The sequence below is a fragment of the Eleginops maclovinus genome, chromosome 3 (genome assembly GCF_036324505.1).
Source record: "Eleginops maclovinus isolate JMC-PN-2008 ecotype Puerto Natales chromosome 3, JC_Emac_rtc_rv5, whole genome shotgun sequence".
Classification (NCBI taxonomy): domain Eukaryota; kingdom Metazoa; phylum Chordata; class Actinopteri; order Perciformes; family Eleginopidae; genus Eleginops; species Eleginops maclovinus.
This window is the reverse complement of record NC_086351.1, coordinates 2,237,338-2,255,450: the sequence shown is the minus strand read 5'-3', so window position 1 is coordinate 2,255,450 and position 18,113 is coordinate 2,237,338. Positions and strand designations below refer to the sequence as shown.

Below are 18,113 nucleotides of genomic sequence, written 5' to 3'. Positions count from 1 at the left end.
TGGTAAACAAATCGAGAGAAATCAGTTTTATTTTAAATAATATTATCATTTTATGACAGATTGTTATTTTTATATATATAAAGAAATGGTATTTAAATAAATAATTATTTTTAAAAGTATGCTTTAATTAAATATAACATCTTCAGGTCTAAAACCAATAATATTCACAAACAATTCATTTGATTTCAATTCATTTTAACCACTTTTATATCTTTATCACACATTCTTATGTTTATAATAAAGATTGTGTCTTTTATTTTATTCTAAAATAGAGCAACTGTCACAAAACCCAGTTTTTCCCAGGATATGTAAAGTATTCTGAATCCCGTTTCCTGAAATAACTACTGACATCAGTTCAGGTATTGCAGGTGGAAATTAAATAAAAGTTAAATCTGGCATAAATCATCAATTCTCCGCTTGAGATGAATCTATTTGTATTTACTTAATCCTTGTTTAATAACGACACAATAAGTAACTGTAGAAATGTTATGTAATGTAGAAAGGATATGGCATAAATGACCACTACTCTGAGGAAGTGAGGGTGAAAGTGTCATATGACCAGAGGTGGGAGGTAATTAAGTGGAATTTTGAGGGACTTGAGTATTTCAATGTTGCACTACTTTGTACTTCTTCTCCACTACAATTCAGAGGTAAATACTTTTTTTTTTTTACTTTTTGTGGGGTGAGATCTTGCGTGGAGCCCCAGATCGAGGGAGATTAGCAGTGGTCTTGTATGTCTTCCATTTTCTAATAATTGCTCCCACAGTTGATTTCTTCACACCAAGCTGCTTACCTATTGCAGATTCAGTTTTCCCAGCCTGGTGCAGGTCTACAATTTTGTCTGTGGTCTCCTTTGACAGCTCTTTGGTCTTGGCCATAGTGGAGTTTGGAGTATGACTGTTTGAGGTTGTGGACAGGTGTCTTTTATACTGATAACGAGTTCAAAAAGGTGCCATTAATACAGGTAACGAGTGGAGGACAGAGGAGCCTCTTAAAGAAGAAGTTACAGGTCTGTGAGAGCCAGAAATCTTGCTTGTTTGTAGGTGACCAAATACTTATTTTACCGAGGAATTTACCAATGAATTCATTAAAAATCAGACAATGTGATTTCTCATTCTGTCTCTCATAGTTGAAGTGTACCTATGATGAAAATTACAGGCCTCTCTCATCTTTTTAAATGGGAGAACTTGCACAATTGGTGGCTGACTAAATACTTTTTTTGCCCCACTGTATAAGCGACATATATCACAGAGACATGAGAGACGCTGATGGACAGAACCGGAAGAAAGTATGAGCATCATGTTACTGTGTACTTCGGTGATATCAAACGTATCGCATGGTGGTAAAAGTGTTTGGTTTCAGTGGAGGGAGCGGACTGTCTGTGTGTGTGTGTGTCAGGCAGAGATACACTCCTGGCTACTCATTGTTATGATTGCACCTTGAATAGGACACACACATGGGGAGGGACACGGTGCACTGACAGGAGCTGCATTCCAGCGTAGGTGAACACACACACAAAAAAAAAGTAGTTAACCACTCCCCTTTCTGGCTGCATCCCCTGGATTACTGCTAAATTCTTTCTGGTGGTTTTCACTTGTCAGAACAAGCAGAGGCGCAACGTCAGCAATACAGGGACGAGCGGGGAGGGAGACAGACAGAATCACAGAGGGAGAGAGACACACACAGGCAAGTGTGATGAGCGAGAGAGGAGGTTCACAAGAGTTTGAACACAAGATTCAAAGAGGGAGGGAGTGAGAAAGGAAGAGACATACACACACACACACACACACACACACACACACACACACACTGAGGGGTGTGTCAGAGCAATTTAGTTCCTCAAGGAAGTACAACTCAACATTATCTTAAGACAGGGTGGCAGCACTGACAGAGGCGCTGCAGGAGGGCTTTCATTTGAAGCTTTTCATTCAACTTGTGGTGACAATGAAGACGTCTTTTTAAAAAAAATCAACCGTCCTGTGCTGTCAAGCTGAGACAGAGTGAAGGGGAGAGGCAGATTTCTGACACAAAAAGGAGGGAGGGGGACTCTCACAACACACAGGTAAGAACACTTCTCCAGCTTTCATGAAAGAAAAATACATCTGGGACCGGATTAGTGTCATGTTCTCCTTTTCTCCTCTTCTTGGAAACTGTAGCCGGCTATGTTGAGGTTTGATTGGAACAAAATGCGTGACTTCCCCATTTTTAAGCACGACTTGGGAGATTTGCATGTTCTATACACAGTCATGCTGGAACAAGTACAGTGACATGCACAGCTGTGGAGCGCTCACTGCTGTTTGCACATGCTGGGAGTTGCTCAACTGAAATCTCCGAGGCAGTGGACTTCGCCTTCTTCGCTCGCCTGCTTGATAGAGACGGTGAAAAACGGTGCGATGTCACTCACACTGTAGTGCGGATACAAGGTGTGGGCCTCCGCTTATGACTCTTTTTGGCGTTAGCCAACTGCTGCCTGTTTCGTTTCCCTTTTGAGGCCGTGTAGATGTGTAGCTGGGTTGAGCAACAGAGGAGTTTTGCAATGCTGAAAGAGAACTGCAATATGTGCTATCTGAGGATCTAAAAATAAGAGCTTAAAAACTTAAAAACTTTGCATGAAACCAACGGTACAAATGTGCACACAAAAGTCAATATGCTACTAAAAGAAAGAGACCATTTAGTCCATAACAACACCAAACATATGAACCTACAAGACCGTTTGAAAACACACAGCGGAAGTGGCCTTTCATCATGACATCGCTCATCTGGCACAGAAAAATGCTGTCTAAAAGGAAAGAAATCCTGTAATTTATCTGCTTTACATTTCATCAGAGACAGGAATAGACAATGAGCACTCTGAACCCACTGGCCCGGGGTCAAAATTATTTAAAAAACTGCTATTTTGTCATTAAAAACACCCAGTATTTTAGTGTTTCCACCGTGAGATGCCCTGATGGTCGCTTTAATGCATCTCTTTCTTTGCATGATGACCTTTCAACAATAGCTTCCTTGTTTTCATGATTGACTTGAAACTCTGGAACATTCTCATTGTTGGATCAAATCAAAAGGCATGCTAAAAAAGAGAGAGACCTCCTCTCAGCAGATACAACCCAGTCTGCTGGGGATGAAAGTCAGTGACGAGCAGAGGCCCTGCTGTAATAACAGAGCACACGGTTTGATCGGTCAAAAGGGGCTCCGTGAATCCCCCTCTAAGCCCTGTGAGACCATTTGTCTTCAACGTGTGCCGGAAAAGGCGAGGACAGAGAGAAGATTTTGGTCGTAAAAAACCTGGAAACCACTTTTAACTCAAACACGCACAAGTTCATACATGTACACAAACAGTGAGGCTCAAATCGGGAGCTATCTGAGGAATGCTAAATATTTACCTCTCCACCAATCAACACTCTCCCCGACTGTCCATTAACCTCACCTTTAAAGATTCCTCAGCTGGCTGTAGCATTAACTCTGAAACAGAGGACTCTGCTTTGCTATTGAATAGTTTTCCACTTCCACGGTATCGGATCTCTACCGAAATCCAGGGAGAGAAACAAACACTTGAACACGTAATGCAGTCAACAGCGTTTAAAAGCCCTCTCCAGTCCATCTGCACCCGGAAAATTGGTGCTCAACAGTGGAAAGCGTCCTCAATCAGAGCGACTGTCCATTACAGGAAAGTGGTTTCATGGCAATATTCACAGAAATGTTTCAATGCCCTCTTTAAAAAATAAATAGAAATCGGCCTCCACCTCCTGCCTAAAACAAACAACGTGGAAATCACAAAAAGTCAAGCATCTCCAGCTGAGGAGTAACATTTCACTCCGGCTGACGGCTTCACACTGAGCACGTCCCTCAAATCCCCCTAGTCTTTTTAGCAAATAAATGAGATTGAAGCATGAATCTGAAATAGCTAACACGCTGCTCCACTTCCATTATCACCGTTCAGGGAAATTAATCTAATGAATGTTCTTTAATTCCCCACGGGGAAGCCGAAGCTTTTCGTAACAAAGCGCTCTATTAGAAATGTGACACTTGTTTCCAATGAATGGCTGTGCGTGTACAATGGAAAAGCTTGTGTTTGGCTTATTATGGATGTCGCTGCTGGGATTGGGTTGCACACAGTGGGGGGGGGGGTCTCATCAGCCGCTAAATATTTGCATGACTTGATCGTTAATGTGACCAGATAACTTTTTTTTAATTAATAGTGAGCCGTGGAGTCATTTGCTGACGGTGCAGTTGGAGATCATTTGAATAAGGCTGTCCAATTAGCATAAACCTGCATGAATGGGAACGCATTAAAACAACCATCAGGCGGTCATTTAACCGACTGCTTATGGACGAGATGCTGTTGGATGAGTAGCTGTTGACCCTATACTGTAAGCCAGTAATTAAAGTAGCCAGAGTGCTCACTTTCTGTTCCTGCTACTGATGCAATCTGGGAGAGCCTGCATGGACCTGCCTCAGCTATTTAGCGTTCCAGCTTCTCTCAAATACTTGCCCACACAGGCCAGAAGTGGTATTTAGTGGGGAAAGATACACTGAAAGATGCAACAACCAAATGTGAGTGAATGTACAAAAGCTAAATGACACAGGTAGTAGGAGAGGGTACATCTTTGTGGAATATGTACATACCCACTGTAAACGCTTTGGATTAAGAGGGAAGTGGGATTTCCGAGGTCTTCATGTGTGTGTTTTTGGGAATGGAGACATGAAAGGGACTTGTATATTCCAATAAGGGGCATAAACACCATGTGCCTCATTTATGTTACTCTAATCCTCCTGTGTTTCTTATTTAAATGATGTGGAAACTCTTATTTCCCTCTGATTTGTGTTCTCTAATAAGAACATCAGCTGTTTGAATGATTCCCTTCAAACCTGCCTGCTTTCATGATAGAGATTAGGGAGGGGGAAATTAAACGCAATTAAAAAGGAATTAATTCAAGCTGTGTTGACAATCAAAAGATAAACAGTGGATTTTGTAGTTGTGTCACACACAGCGTGCAGTTTGCATGCTGATGACCTCCCGGGGGGCGGGGGGGGATGTGATGGATGCTAGGTGTGGTTAAAATCTCACAGGAGAAATGAAAAGCCTCTGTGGAGTCTCTCTTCCATGGCACTTGTCCCTTTTGGCATCATTTGTCAGATAGGAAAACAAACACAAATGGGGACTAACATTATATTATAGCGGTGTTTTAAATCGAACAGGACTCACTGTTTGTTAATCCAGCACTGGGTAGGAGTCTATGTACTTCTATCTGTTTATATACTTCAAAAAGGGGCTTGAAATGAACTGGTTGGTAGCGATCTGAAGGTTAGATAGTCAAAGTAATGACTCACTGGAGGGCAGGCGGTTCAAATCCCCAGATCATCTAGGAAATTTCGGATAAGAGAGGTGAACATATGCTGCCCTCCCCGGCCTCCGTAACAACAAACACTTGGCCCCTTGAACATGGCACTTAACCTCCAACTAGCCCGCTGCTGCAGCTTGTTGTCTGCCAGTAAAAGAAGGAAACTGTGCAGACCCGTAACCAGATGTGAAAATGCTGTTCTTCCTCTTCTTCTGAAAAGGGAGTGTCTTCACATATCTGCATTGTTTTTGGTAGTGTGGGTAAACCTCTTACTCTAAGACACAACTTAGAGCCTTCTTCTTAAGTGAAAGTACAAATAATGCAGTGTGAAAATATCCTAAAAACTCCTAATTCAAAATGTTGCCTAAGTACAAAAGCATCATCTGCAAAACAAAGTGCCAAAACTTTGAAAAGTCATAATGTAAAATTGCCCATTTCAGAATATTACATTTAACTGGATTATAATACTCAAGCATTCACCACTCTAATGTAACACGTGGTAAAGATTAGGTTCATTGCAACTACTTAATAGACATATACTATTGCTTAATACATCATATTTGATTTAAGATCTGTATTTAAGGGCGTCATTTTGCCAAAACTACAATATTTGCCTCGAAATAAAGTGCATTAGGAGTATAAAATGAGCCAAAAATGAAGCAATGAAAATGTAATACTGTAAGGATATTGATAGGAGCCAGTGGCAGGGAATGGTTTCCACCTTCAGAAAGAGACACATGTTGGTTGAAACTCGTCTGTGTCTAGCACACCAGCAAGCTGACAAACCATTTAGAGAAGTGGTTCATTACTCACCGATGTTGGAAACTGCCTATTTTCAATATTTACTACTGCTTTTTTACCAAGTCTCTCTCTGGGAACTATTATAAAAACTGTGTCTTCTCCTTCTTCCCTGACAATTTCAGACCAACAATGGACCACTTCAGCTCCAAGGACATGGCGTTGAGCGCGCAGAAGAAGATCCTCAGCAGAATGGCCACCAAGAGCTCGGTCCAAATGTTCATCGACGACACCACGAGCGAGATCCTGGACGAGCTGTACCGCGTCTCCAAAGGCTACTCGGGGAACAAGTCGGAGGCGCAGAAGGTGATCAAGGACCTGGTGAAGATCGCCGTGAAGATCGGTTTGCTGTTCAGGAACAACCGTTTCAGCACGGAGGAGCTGGGCATCGCCACGGACTTCAAGAAGAAGCTGCACCAGGGGGCCATGACGGCTATCAGCTTCTACGAGGTACGATTACACATTCATTTTTAAAAGCACAGCATCTGTAAACAGGCTTTAGAAAGTCAGAACTTCAGGGATCTGAAATCAATGAACTCTCAAAACTGAGCATTGGCATAAGGACACTAGTAACTAAGTAGTTCATGCAGAAAATACAATGCAAAATAGTAAAATAGACCTTTGTAGCCTTCCAAATCTGCATTCAATGGGTCAACGTGTGCAGTATGTTGCAGGGAACTGATGTAAAAAGGGTTTTTTAGGTTTTATGTAAGCTGCCAATCTGGATCTGGTAAATCACTATCTATCAAGGTTGGAGAATGGAGGTAACACACTGGTGAATAATCTAAAGGCCCACTGATGGCAGTGTTTATATATTGCAGTTCAACAATCTGGTCGCCTGTGGGCAAATTACTTCAGCATTGCTTACACACAAAAAGGGAACTTTGCACACAAAACTCCAGGCTGCTAAATACTCAGAGGAATTGATTGCTTTCACCCAAAAAAAATGGAGGAAAATCTTAGCGAGGGCCACTTAATCGCAGCTACGCACTTGACCTTAATTTATCTTGTTTCCATCTCTGCTTCTGAAACATGCAAAGGGTTTAACTGCACAAAAACCACAATGACATCTGCAAGAAAAGATTTCATTACTAGAGAGAACCTCAGTGTGTTTTAGTGCTTACTCAAAATACACATGGTTGCTACGACCGAATTAACTATTACTTTAGATGTCATATCGGATTAAGGGCCGACGTAGTGTGGGTGCCTTTCAATCAGAAGGTTGTAGGTTCAATCCCAGCACCCGCAGTCAACATGTCGATGTATCCGTGAGCAAGATACTAGAACCGTAGGTGCTCACGATGGCCAACGGTGTGTGGATGTTAGAGCAAAACTGGCACATTGCTGTGTCCATGAATGATGACTCGTAGTATGTAAAGCGTTTTGAGGAGTCGCTGATTAAATACAGTCCATTAACCAAGTTCAATATTAAGTAGGGGTAGGTTGGTTGTGGCTGAGAGAGTTAAATGGTCGTCCAATATTTGGAGTTTCAGTAGTAACTCCAAATATTGCATCTGTCCTTGGGCCAGATACTGTAACCCTCAATTCTTCCAGTAGGAATGCATTCTATGGTGTTGAGGTGTACCTAAATGGCTTTGTGATGTAACCCAGACTCATGATTCGTTCCCCTAACTCCCTCAGGTGGACTTCACCTTCGATAACGGGGTGATGTCAGAGATTCTGACCAGCTGCAGGGATATGCTGCTGAAGCTGGTCAACACCCACCTGACGCCCAAATCCCACAACCGCATCAACCACGTGTTCAACCATTACTCCGACCCCGAGCTCCTGACCAAACTGTACGAGCCCAGCGGCCCCTTCAGACCCAACCTCACCAAGATCTGCAAAGGACTCGACAAACTCATGGAGGACGGGACAATATGAGGTCAAAAGAACAAACAATCGAATGTCACACAGACACTGGGAGATCCACAGACTCACCGAACACTCAGAATGGTCAGACACATTTGGTCTTACTGCTGCTGAGGCAATGTAGAACAAGTGAGAACGAAACCTCCACGCCGCCCCAACGTTCTCGAAGAACACGCAGGATGAAGCTGGTTGACTCATTCCTCAAGTGTTTAATGTTCAGAGGTGATATATACTGTTTAATTGTGATGTATACTTGTCTACTTAAGACAACTTCTCAGAAAAAGAACTTGAACATAAACTAGTTTATACTGTATCGGCTATTTTATTAGATATTTGAGACCTGGAAATGTTTCACTGAGAACTACTGACGCTTCAGGAGAGGTGGAAATATTGCATAGAGTGGACAGACTGGGGACAATGCCACTGTAGTACAGCACTGCCATCTGGTGGTGAAGACCCCGCTTCATTGTACTGTATTTACCAAAGCTTCCGGAAGACAAAGCAGCCAATGATAAAGCTAAATAACCCCGCAGTGGACAATTACTTAAACAGACACTTTGCAGCTTCAATACATGTTTAGCAGGATTAGCAAAGAGACTGATGGCTGAGTGGTGTTGACAGAAAGAGCTTAAATGTTAGTCCTGTGACTCATGTTTTTCAGGAGGGTTGATCACAGGCGTTGTCTGGGATTAAAACGAGTGTTGTTCTTTGTTTTTTTACACGAGTGAGACTTAAAACAAATGGATAGAAAAGGTAATAAATCCAGGCCCAACGAGACACTCCAGTTTATGGACTTTTGCAATGTAGATTAGCTTGTTTTTTTAGTGGAAAATGTATAATTATGAAGTTACAGAAAGCATCTAATAAAATACATCTTTTCAAGAAAGGGTGGACAATGTGTCTATATCTTTTTCTGGATCAAAACATTATTTTTATTCTAAAACGATAACAGAAATGAACTCAAATGTATAAAACGAATGCTATCAAAATACATTCTAAAACACACGTCTCTTTCTAAGCTTTGCTACGTTAGTCTAAGCCTCTAATCTCCACAATGAAAAAGTTCCCAGTGATTCATAAATGGCTAAAGGCTTTAGTCAGAAGACTTACCCAACGCTGCATTATCAGACTCAGATTACACATAGTTGAGTCGACCATAGGAGGAGTCATATGAACGATGCAACGTGACATTCACATTTTGTAACATTTCACGCTCTCGTTTCCTGATTGAGAAGATAACGTTTGTGCTATTAGCCATACGAAGCTTTAAATAAGCTACAGTATTTCTCTACAAATAAATAAGAAAGATACATAAATGCAATATTCATGTTTAAATACAGGGTAACTATTATAAAGTTCTATAAAAATGGCGTACAGCAGCAGGACCACTGGAGATATATCCCTCGTTCTGAAAGGTTCAGATCCCGCGACGTGGAGGAACAGCGCGTCACAGCTGGAAGATCTCATCCTCCCGGTCTCTCAGTTTCTTGGTGAGTTTGGTGATACAGAGGGGTACAGGCCGCATGTGACGCCTGCTGCGTTCTGGAAGATAAAAAGGCGCTCTGTGACCTCGTGAGCGGCCGACAGTCTGAGGCCTCGCTGGTGCAAGCTGCTTCTATAGAGGCCATCCTGTGAGAGATGAGCAGATAGGAAGAGGCAGTCAGTGTGAAGACTGATGTGATGCACATAATCGCATGCATATTGTCAATAATATTTTTGACAGACCTCCTCTTGCTCTGGGAGTATGACCCTGTTTACACCTGACATTAAAATGCCACTGTAGTGTTTTCAGAATAAACATTTTTCTGCTTACAAAGACCAAACATAATGTTGTTTTTAACTGCCCAAAACGTACTTCCTGTCCCTTGTTTTACGGAAATTCAAAGATGAAGCAGGAATGCAAATCACTCGAAATGTTGGATGCACTCACATTATATTTCTATGGGCTTTTTGACCTTTTCTGACATCGTTTAAGAAGCCAGTGAAAGGAATTTTGTTGAGTTAGCAAAAAGTGAATTTAAGTATTTGATTAACTGTATCAGACTTTTATTGTAAAAAGTAAGAAGGGTTTGATGCGACGCTGCCATACACCTCTGAGACAAATACAGTTTTCCTTCTTACTTCAGTCTGCAGAGCTTAAATGATATTCAATGATAAGCTGCACACGGGATTTGAGAACCAACTGAAGACGAGACAAAGAGGAACAAAACGAGATCTGGGGTATTGATGAAGTGTTTTCCTGTAACACCTTTGCTGTGTTGTGCAATTGATTGAATCTCAGGGCCGTTTAACTTGAATTTAAAGCTGCCCACTCATGATTTGTACGCCTAAGACGAATGAGATTAAGAGGTGTCAACGGGGTTAAGAGTCCTGTAAATATCAAACATGCATTGACAATCTTATTTTAGGAGCAAAATTTGGTGTTAAGGAACGTGCATAAGGTTGGAGAGGACTTGGAAATGAAAGGGTGTTTTAAGTATTGTACTGGAACCATAACCGGCAACAATCAGTGGGTCTTAGGGAATGCCAGACAGCAAATAAAATGTCAAGACTTGAAGATCTGTCACAGCACAATCCAGAGCATGACTGTGTCTGAACAACCAGCGTAAACAAGCGTGTACCTCTTCTCTGCCTCCTGACATCCTTTGACGGCGGCCTGCTTGGACTGACTTATCAAGTCGTCCAATCGTTTCAGGAAATCCACTGGAGTAAGGTCAGACGCTCTTTCACTGCCATCGTTCTGCTTCCTCTCTGAGGAGCTCTTCGTGTGCCCGTTTTGTTTGGAGACAGAGCCAGCACCGTCCTCTTCAAACAAGTCCCCACCGTCACTACAGTGGTCCAAGTCGGACAGCACGGGGATTGATAAGGACTTCTTCAAGAATATGGAGTCATTGGTGTACAGCCTGTTGGCTCTTTTGATTTGCTCCATCTGTGAGAGAAGATTACATGTTAGGCTTTTGTATACTTGAATAAAGCTTGACTAATTATGGTCCATAAATAATCATGTAAAATGTATGGGACCTTTTTAGAAAATCTAAATCAACACCAGGAGAGCAATGCAACATAATGCTTGGTTCCTTTACAATAAGAAATACAACAAATAAACAACATTAAATATGTGTATTCTTAGTCTAAATATAGCAAAAGGGGATATGTCATTGGGAGGCATGGTCAGAGGTGAGGTACATTTATTCAAGTACTTTACCTAAGTACAATTTTGAGATACTTGTACTTTACTTGAGCATTTCTATTTTATAATACTTTGTACTTTTACTCCACTGCAATTATTTAATCCCTTTAGTTGCTAGGCAGATTAGGATTAATGATGGTAAATATAATCAGCCCTTAAATCAGACTTTAGTTCACATGCAGTAAATCCAGCAGCTACCCTGCAGTATACAAAGCCATTCAAACTAGCTGCACCTTTACCAGCTCTGAGAACACTTTAATGATCAATCATTCTAAAACATATCAGAGATATTATTCTGAAATGGACCAATCAGACAATGACTACTTTTACTGTCGCTACTTTAAGTACATTTAGAGGAGAGTACTTTCTACTTTCACTGGAGGAACATTTAGAATACTTTCACTGTGACAGAGTATTCCTACACTCTGGTACTTCTACTTTACTCAAATACAAGATCTGAGTACTTCTACTTTACTCAAGTACAAGACCTGAGTACTTCTACTTTACTCAAGTACAAGATCTGAGTACTTCTACTTTACTCAAGTACAAGACCTGAGTACTTCTACTTTACTCAAGTACAAGATCTGAGTACTTCTACTTTACTCAAGTACAAGATCTGAGTACTTCTACTTTACTCAAGTACAAGATCTGAGTACTTCTACTTTACTCAAGTACAAGTCCTGAGTACTTCTACTTTACTCAAGTACAAGATCTGAGTACTTCTACTTTACTCAAGTACAAGACCTGAGTACTTCTACTTTACTCAAGTACAAGTTCTGAGTACTTCTACTTTTACTCAAGTACAAGACCTGAGTACTTCTACTTTACTCAAGAACAAGATCTGAGTACTTCTACTTTTACTCAAGTACAAGATCTGAGTACTTCTACTTTTACTTTTACTCAACAACAAGATCTGTGTACTTCTACTTGTACTGAAGTACTCCTCCCACCTCTGGGCATGATATCACAATATTTCCAATATGAGTTTCAAACAAAAGATAGTTTTAGAAGACTCTTTTACTTACAGAAACTCCATATTTCAGGGCCAGGCCTTGCAGTGTGTCTCCGGGCTGAATGCTGTGTTCAATGCGTCTCTGGTGAACCGGAGAGAGAGGAGACTGTACCAAACTACCGTAGGACCGTGTCCGGTTCCCCCTGAGGAGGCTGTTCCCCCCGGCGGGCAAAGGAGCTCTCTCCCCGGACATGGTAGTGAACAAATCGGCAGGATTACCAGCAGACGATCATGTTGTTGACATCATGAGAAGCAAACTAACTAGCAGCTTAGTTAGCATTCTAGCTAATGCAATGCCAATCTCATTTAAGCATGACGCTCGTTCTTTTAGTGTCAACGACCTGTCAAACGTATGCTACAGTAAAAGACAGTATCTTACTTCACAACATGTTTTAACAACCATAGTTCTCAAATAAACACCTGAAAAGTTTGGGAGAAAGTTGTGAATATGTTCATGTCTCCAGCTGTCAGCTGCCGTGTGTTGCCATGGCTGCCGTGTTCTGTCCCGTGAGTCGTCACATGCGCTGCATTCATAATAATTGGAAAAACCGTAACGAATTGAAACCCTTAAAACTAACATATTATCCATGTAAAGCAAATGCAGATTTCTGAACTTATTTAACTGTTTTCTGAGCGGTAAACACACTTTGACCTCATGTGGTGCATTTCAAATAACGTCATATATTGGAGCTAATGTTTTAAGTGACAGCAGGTAACATTTCAAATGTTTCAAGCAAGTGTTTTTGCTAAGTAAATAAGTAATATCTAATATGAATAGTTCTAATAATAGGGTAAATAATATAAGGGTTGTACGGGCCCCCAACTAAAAGAACAAAACAAAAGGGATACAGATATCAAACCAAATTACCACTTTAAACTGAACTATTCTGTATTTTTAAATACGGAACTAGTAATTCCCATTTCCTTTCTGACAGGGAACGCAACATTAGGTTGTCGCTGTCGTGAAGCAGCTAGTCAGCTATGCTAAACCGTTACAATTGACCTCTATTTTGAGATTATCAACCGTAATAAGTATGTCTTTTAAAAGGGAAGGTGACGACAAGAGTCAATTGAACATACTGAAGGTAACATTGTACTTCTTTAACGTTTCTAGAAGACACCAGTTGAGTTTAAGCATGTTGTTATGGTTAGCATCCTGCTAGCTAACTGTATCCACATGTTAGAGATGCATCTTTGTAATGTCGTAAGAAATGATGAAACACTCCTCGTTGTTTTTGTGTTTCAGAAACGCCGTGTTGCAGATCTTCTGTCTAATTATATTCCAGAAGATGAAGCAGCTCTTATGAATAATGGAAGGTGAAATTAACTTTAAAAACTGTGACATGTTTGTGAATGAAACTCTTGTACCTTGAGGTTTTTAAGGCTCTAACTGAAGAAATTAAGTTGATATTCAACTTCTTATTGTGTTTCTAGATACACTTGCCTTGTGTGCTCTTACCGTCCTGTCTTTGACACGGTGGACACGCTGACAGTCCACAGAAACGGGAAGAAGCATCTGGAGGGTGAGGCGTTCAATGTCACCCTTATTTATAACGTTTAGTTAATAAAGTGTTTAGGTAGTGTGTGTCTTTCTTTCTCACATTATGTAGTGTAACTTTCAAACTAGTTTATTACACATTTTACACCTGTTGGGAAAATGTTCTTTGTTTGAAGACCAAGAGTTGGTCAAAAGTAGACCAGAAACTTCTAGCTTAAATAAAAAAAACAGTATTTATTAATGCAATAGTGTAGTAGGTTTACAAGGGAACACAGCTGTGGCCCTTCTATTCCATTCACTGGTCCACAGTCCACACGAAGCAGTAATGTCTACAGTTGCAAGGATAAGAGAAACCGTTCCTATTTCAAACATCATGCGTTATATTCCCCCTCATATTTGGCCTTTTTCAATTGGCTGACATCGGAGGGGCGGGTCCATGACGTAAGGCCACGTCATCTTCTTCCGTAGTAAAGTTCACAAATTACCTTCGTTAACGTAATTTAGACAACATTTAAAAGTCATTTAAACACACATTAATAATAGTAATATAATGTTGTTGAGGGAGAGTTGAAAACGGTTTGTTCAGTGTGTAACTCCACGCGTGATTCTCCCTCTACTCGTATATTAATTATACTATTAGCTACATGCTAACCGAGGCTAAACATCAACATCCGGTACTACAGGAAGTACACAAATCTGGTCCGTCGAGAAACAGTCAATTATCTCAAATGTTCCGTCAGAATATATTGATTATCCTTACACACCTCAAGCAAGACTTGCATTTGTGTGTCTTTGAGTTATATGAGTACACATCCTTTTTATTGGACATTTCATCGGGTTTTGGACTTGATATCCTGACACAAAATGCAGGAACAGTAAAACAAATAATGACAAACATAACAATTACGACAGCATGTCATTTTAGTATTATCTTGAGGCTGTTTGGACATAAAATCGCCAGCTAATTATATTTCTTTTCACTAATGCAGGAAATAAACCCTCACAAGTCAAGTCACCATTAGCTGCAGCACAAAGGAATACATGTTTAGATGGTTGACACATGTATAGTCCTTGTTATATTTGCCCGGCTTCAAATATATAGATCATGTAGGAAGTATACATGGCTTAAATACACTTAGTTCTTATATTTTTTCCAGGTTTAAAAACATTCTATGGAAAGAAAGCACGGCTAAAGAATGAAATTACGAAAAGGCACCATGAGAAATACGTTGAGGCTGAAGACACAAGACAGGTAAATCAGTTAAGAGCTCAAGCTGTGTTTCCTCTGTCAATCTCCTGGTGCATGCTGTTGTTTTATGGAAAAGTTCTGAACCCAGGAACAACAGACAGGAGGACATCATTCGATATGCAGGAGGTCAATGAATCATCATGGCAGAAAAACAACATCAGCGGAACAGACTTAGTGTTTCTTTGTCTGACTGAAACTGTTGTTGTCTGGCATGCATTGTGTGGCGCCCCCGTGACAACCATATGACCCTGACAAACAACAAGTTTAAAATGGTTGTCCGCTGTGGAAAAGATAAACAACACTTGACCTGAACTCTAGTCTAGACATTTCCACTATATTCTACATACAGTTTTCTGTTTTTTAGGAACCCTCCTGTTCAGCTCCTCTTTTGGAACAAACACGGAAGCTTACACATCATGCCCTATTGAAAACTGTCCCTTACAACAGCTGCCATACAAAAACCAGGTACGTGTCATGGTTATTTGGTACACTAATTCTGTCAAATATATCAAAGACAGATTTTAAAATTGTAAAACGTATAACTATTATCGTTTTCTAGCACAAAAGGTGGAAAAGGAGCGCTGAGAGTTGACTCAGATCCCAGTGACAACTCTTCTAGCACAGCAGCGTCTGAAGAGGATAGGAAAACTGAAGTTTCACAAAGCACTTCTAGTCGCTGCACAGCAGGTAAAGTCTCTCATAGGAAATCATTTTAAGTTTGTGGGGAAAACCCTGGTCAGATGTGCTTTAAGTGTGGGTATGTTTGTAGCCAATGAAGGTCGACATCCAGGTGTGAAAGGAGCTGAGTCAGCAGAGCCGATAACCTCCCAGAGGAGGAGAGAGCTGGAGCATTACCTCAAACTCAAAAGGTACAGGACTGTTTTTGTTTTGTTATATATCCAGTCAAGGAGAACCTAGATGCTGCACAAATGCTGTTCTACCCTCCCACTCCGAAGATAGGGTCAGCGACGCCCAAAACAACAAACCAAAGTTTACATCCCTAACCAAGAAACAAAAGCCAAGCAAAAACATGTCTCTTATGCCTGGACAAACAGGACAAAATATAAACAGCTTCTTACTCCCACTTTACGGCTCCATTATGAAACATTATGAGTGATCACACATTTCTCTGCTGCAAACACAGCAACAAACTTCAAATAGACCCACAGAGCTGTTCAAATAACGGGTGTCTTCAGGTGGTCCAATCATGATGCAGCAAACATGTCCAATCACCAGGCAGCACACAAACACTCTGAGAGAAGAGAGGGATGTAACACAGGGAAAGAAAGCCATTTTTCACTGTGTTTAATCATGCTTGATCTTTTCCTCAGTGCCGGGTGGTTGCGAGATCGGAGCGGCCAGTGGGTGAGAGACGAGAACGTGGAGTTTGATTCAGACGAGGAGGAGGCTCCATCGCTTTCCCCCCTACCCACAAGTACCTGAGAACTGTGGGGAAACACAGATGAGCTTGTACCGTAGTGGAACATTCAGACAACGCGGTGCTGTTGGAAGCAACCGCTCCACATGCTCAGACTTTCTAAAACACTTCATTAAACGCTGATGTTTTTCTATGCCGTATTGATCTTGGGACTCACTTCCTGGTTGAAATAACAGCCTGCTAGTCCCCATCAGCTGCTACTGTTTACCATTTGACAACTGATTCTGTATGTCATAACATTAGATTTACAGAATCAGACCCTACAGTATGAACATCTCTTTTGTTTTTTATATCAAATTGCTGTCAATTGTGACATAAAGCAGATTTTAAGAATGAAAAAGCTCCTTTGAGATCAACTTAACTCCAACAACGGTTGTGTCCTAAAGTCCAAAATACATTTATAGATAATTCTGATTAACGACGACATTGTTTCACATCCCTTCATCATAGTCTGAAGAAAACAGATTATATAAGTCTCTTTATTTGGAGGTAAAAGGAGTGAGTGACGTCAGCCAAAAGGATATTAATCATCAGTCTTTGTACAGGAAACTACGGCAAGCACAGTAGGTCAAAGTAAAAGCCACTGTGAGTTGTAGGTGCTAATTTAACCCGAAGCCATCTTTTTTTACTTCTAATAAAGGTTTTATTTCTCATTAAGTGTGTCTCTTGCCCTGATGGATATCTTCTTTTTTTCAAACTGACTTCCACCTTGTTCTTCTAAACTTTTGATATTCAATACGTTGTTTGCAATTCCAGTTATACAACTTATACCGACATCTGACGCCCAAAAAATGAAGCAATGGAGCCACCAGGACACAATATGGTAATTCTGTCACAGCGTGCACGGTACCCAGCATTATAATCCAAAAGTACACCTGTTTTATGATCAAAGCGGAGAGGAACTCTGGGAGTAGATTGTGGCTGAAGATGTCAGTGACGCCTGTATGGCTTAGTGACCTTTGAGAAGTCCAGCTTTCTGTTTATTACTCAGTGGTCTTTTCACACTCGACTCAAATGAGGGAATAGATTCAGGACGGGAGTGCAGGAACCCCAGCGATGCTGTCAGAATCCTCCGAGGTTAGCAGCTGTTTCTGCTCATAAATCTCCGCGTGTGCAACCCTCTTCAAGTTTCTTATTTTTGGAAGAAGGTAACTCAAGCCCGGTGAACTCATTTCCCAGCAGGGGGGTCGCGGGGTAAAAATAGCTCAGGTGCTTGAGGGAAGTCAGAGGATCAGGAGAGACTTTAAGGGATTAAAGAGCCCTGCTTCTTTACATGTAAGGCCCTGAATGCTGCGGAAATGTCAATATCAAGAGGATTTTACGTCTCAATGTTTAACAGTCTGAGAGAGGTATCAGATTTCTCACTGAATACACTCAAACATCTAATTGGTGTTTTTTCTTGTATTTATTTGCATTGCTTTTGGTGTTGAGGTCATCCAAAAGTAATGGAAAGTAATCAGGTTACTTTTCTGATTTATATTTTCTTAACAGGTAACCCCATTTCAAAGTAACCCTCTGAACCCTGTTTAGTACAAACAGGGTTCAGAGGGTTACTTTGAAAAGGGTCATTTAGCACTTTTTACATCACTACATTTATTTTATGGTTTTAATTTTGCACATTTGGATCATTTTCAATATATAAATCAAACAATAAATGATTATTAGACACTAGTTTATAATAAATTAAGCTACCTAGGAGAGTGAAAAGTCATTAAAA

The 18,113-nt window shown here is 40.8% G+C and overlaps 3 protein-coding genes across 3 annotated transcripts; 2 read left to right on the top strand and 1 right to left on the bottom strand.

The window, feature by feature from the left end:
- Positions 1-1,642: 1,642 nt before the first annotated feature.
- Positions 1,643-8,895, top strand: tnfaip8l2b (tumor necrosis factor, alpha-induced protein 8-like 2b). Its single transcript, XM_063878786.1, has 3 exons — positions 1,643-2,062; positions 6,263-6,587; positions 7,779-8,895. Exons 2-3 carry the CDS (start codon positions 6,270-6,272, stop codon positions 8,019-8,021), a joined length of 561 nt encoding a protein of 186 aa, XP_063734856.1. The 5' UTR covers positions 1,643-2,062; positions 6,263-6,269; the 3' UTR covers positions 8,022-8,895.
- Positions 8,814-12,732, bottom strand: lysmd1 (LysM, putative peptidoglycan-binding, domain containing 1). The gene is given in 4 exon segments (XM_063878785.1): positions 8,814-9,535; positions 9,537-9,638; positions 10,631-10,938; positions 12,225-12,732. Coding segments are annotated over 4 exon segments (669 nt in total). The 5' UTR covers positions 12,405-12,732; the 3' UTR covers positions 8,814-9,456.
- Positions 12,733-13,130: 398 nt separating this feature from the next.
- scnm1 (sodium channel modifier 1) lies at positions 13,131-17,053 on the top strand. Its single transcript, XM_063878784.1, has 8 exons — positions 13,131-13,296; positions 13,458-13,528; positions 13,646-13,734; positions 14,867-14,961; positions 15,323-15,423; positions 15,518-15,645; positions 15,728-15,827; positions 16,290-17,053. The coding sequence occupies exons 1-8, from the start codon at positions 13,246-13,248 to the stop codon at positions 16,399-16,401; spliced, it is 747 nt and encodes a 248-aa protein (XP_063734854.1). The 5' UTR covers positions 13,131-13,245; the 3' UTR covers positions 16,402-17,053.
- Positions 17,054-18,113: the final 1,060 nt, after the last annotated feature.

Coding starts and splice junctions, on each gene's coding strand:
- tnfaip8l2b (XM_063878786.1), top strand. CDS start 6,270: ATGGACCACTTCAGCTCCAAGGACATGGCGTTGAGCGCGCAGAAGAAG. Junction 6,588..7,778: donor CGGCTATCAGCTTCTACGAG/GTACGATTACAC, acceptor TAACTCCCTCAG/GTGGACTTCACCTTCGATAA.
- scnm1 (XM_063878784.1), top strand. CDS start 13,246: ATGTCTTTTAAAAGGGAAGGTGACGACAAGAGTCAATTGAACATACTG. Junction 13,297..13,457: donor GTCAATTGAACATACTGAAG/GTAACATTGTAC, acceptor TTTGTGTTTCAG/AAACGCCGTGTTGCAGATCT. Junction 15,646..15,727: donor TTCTAGTCGCTGCACAGCAG/GTAAAGTCTCTC, acceptor GTATGTTTGTAG/CCAATGAAGGTCGACATCCA.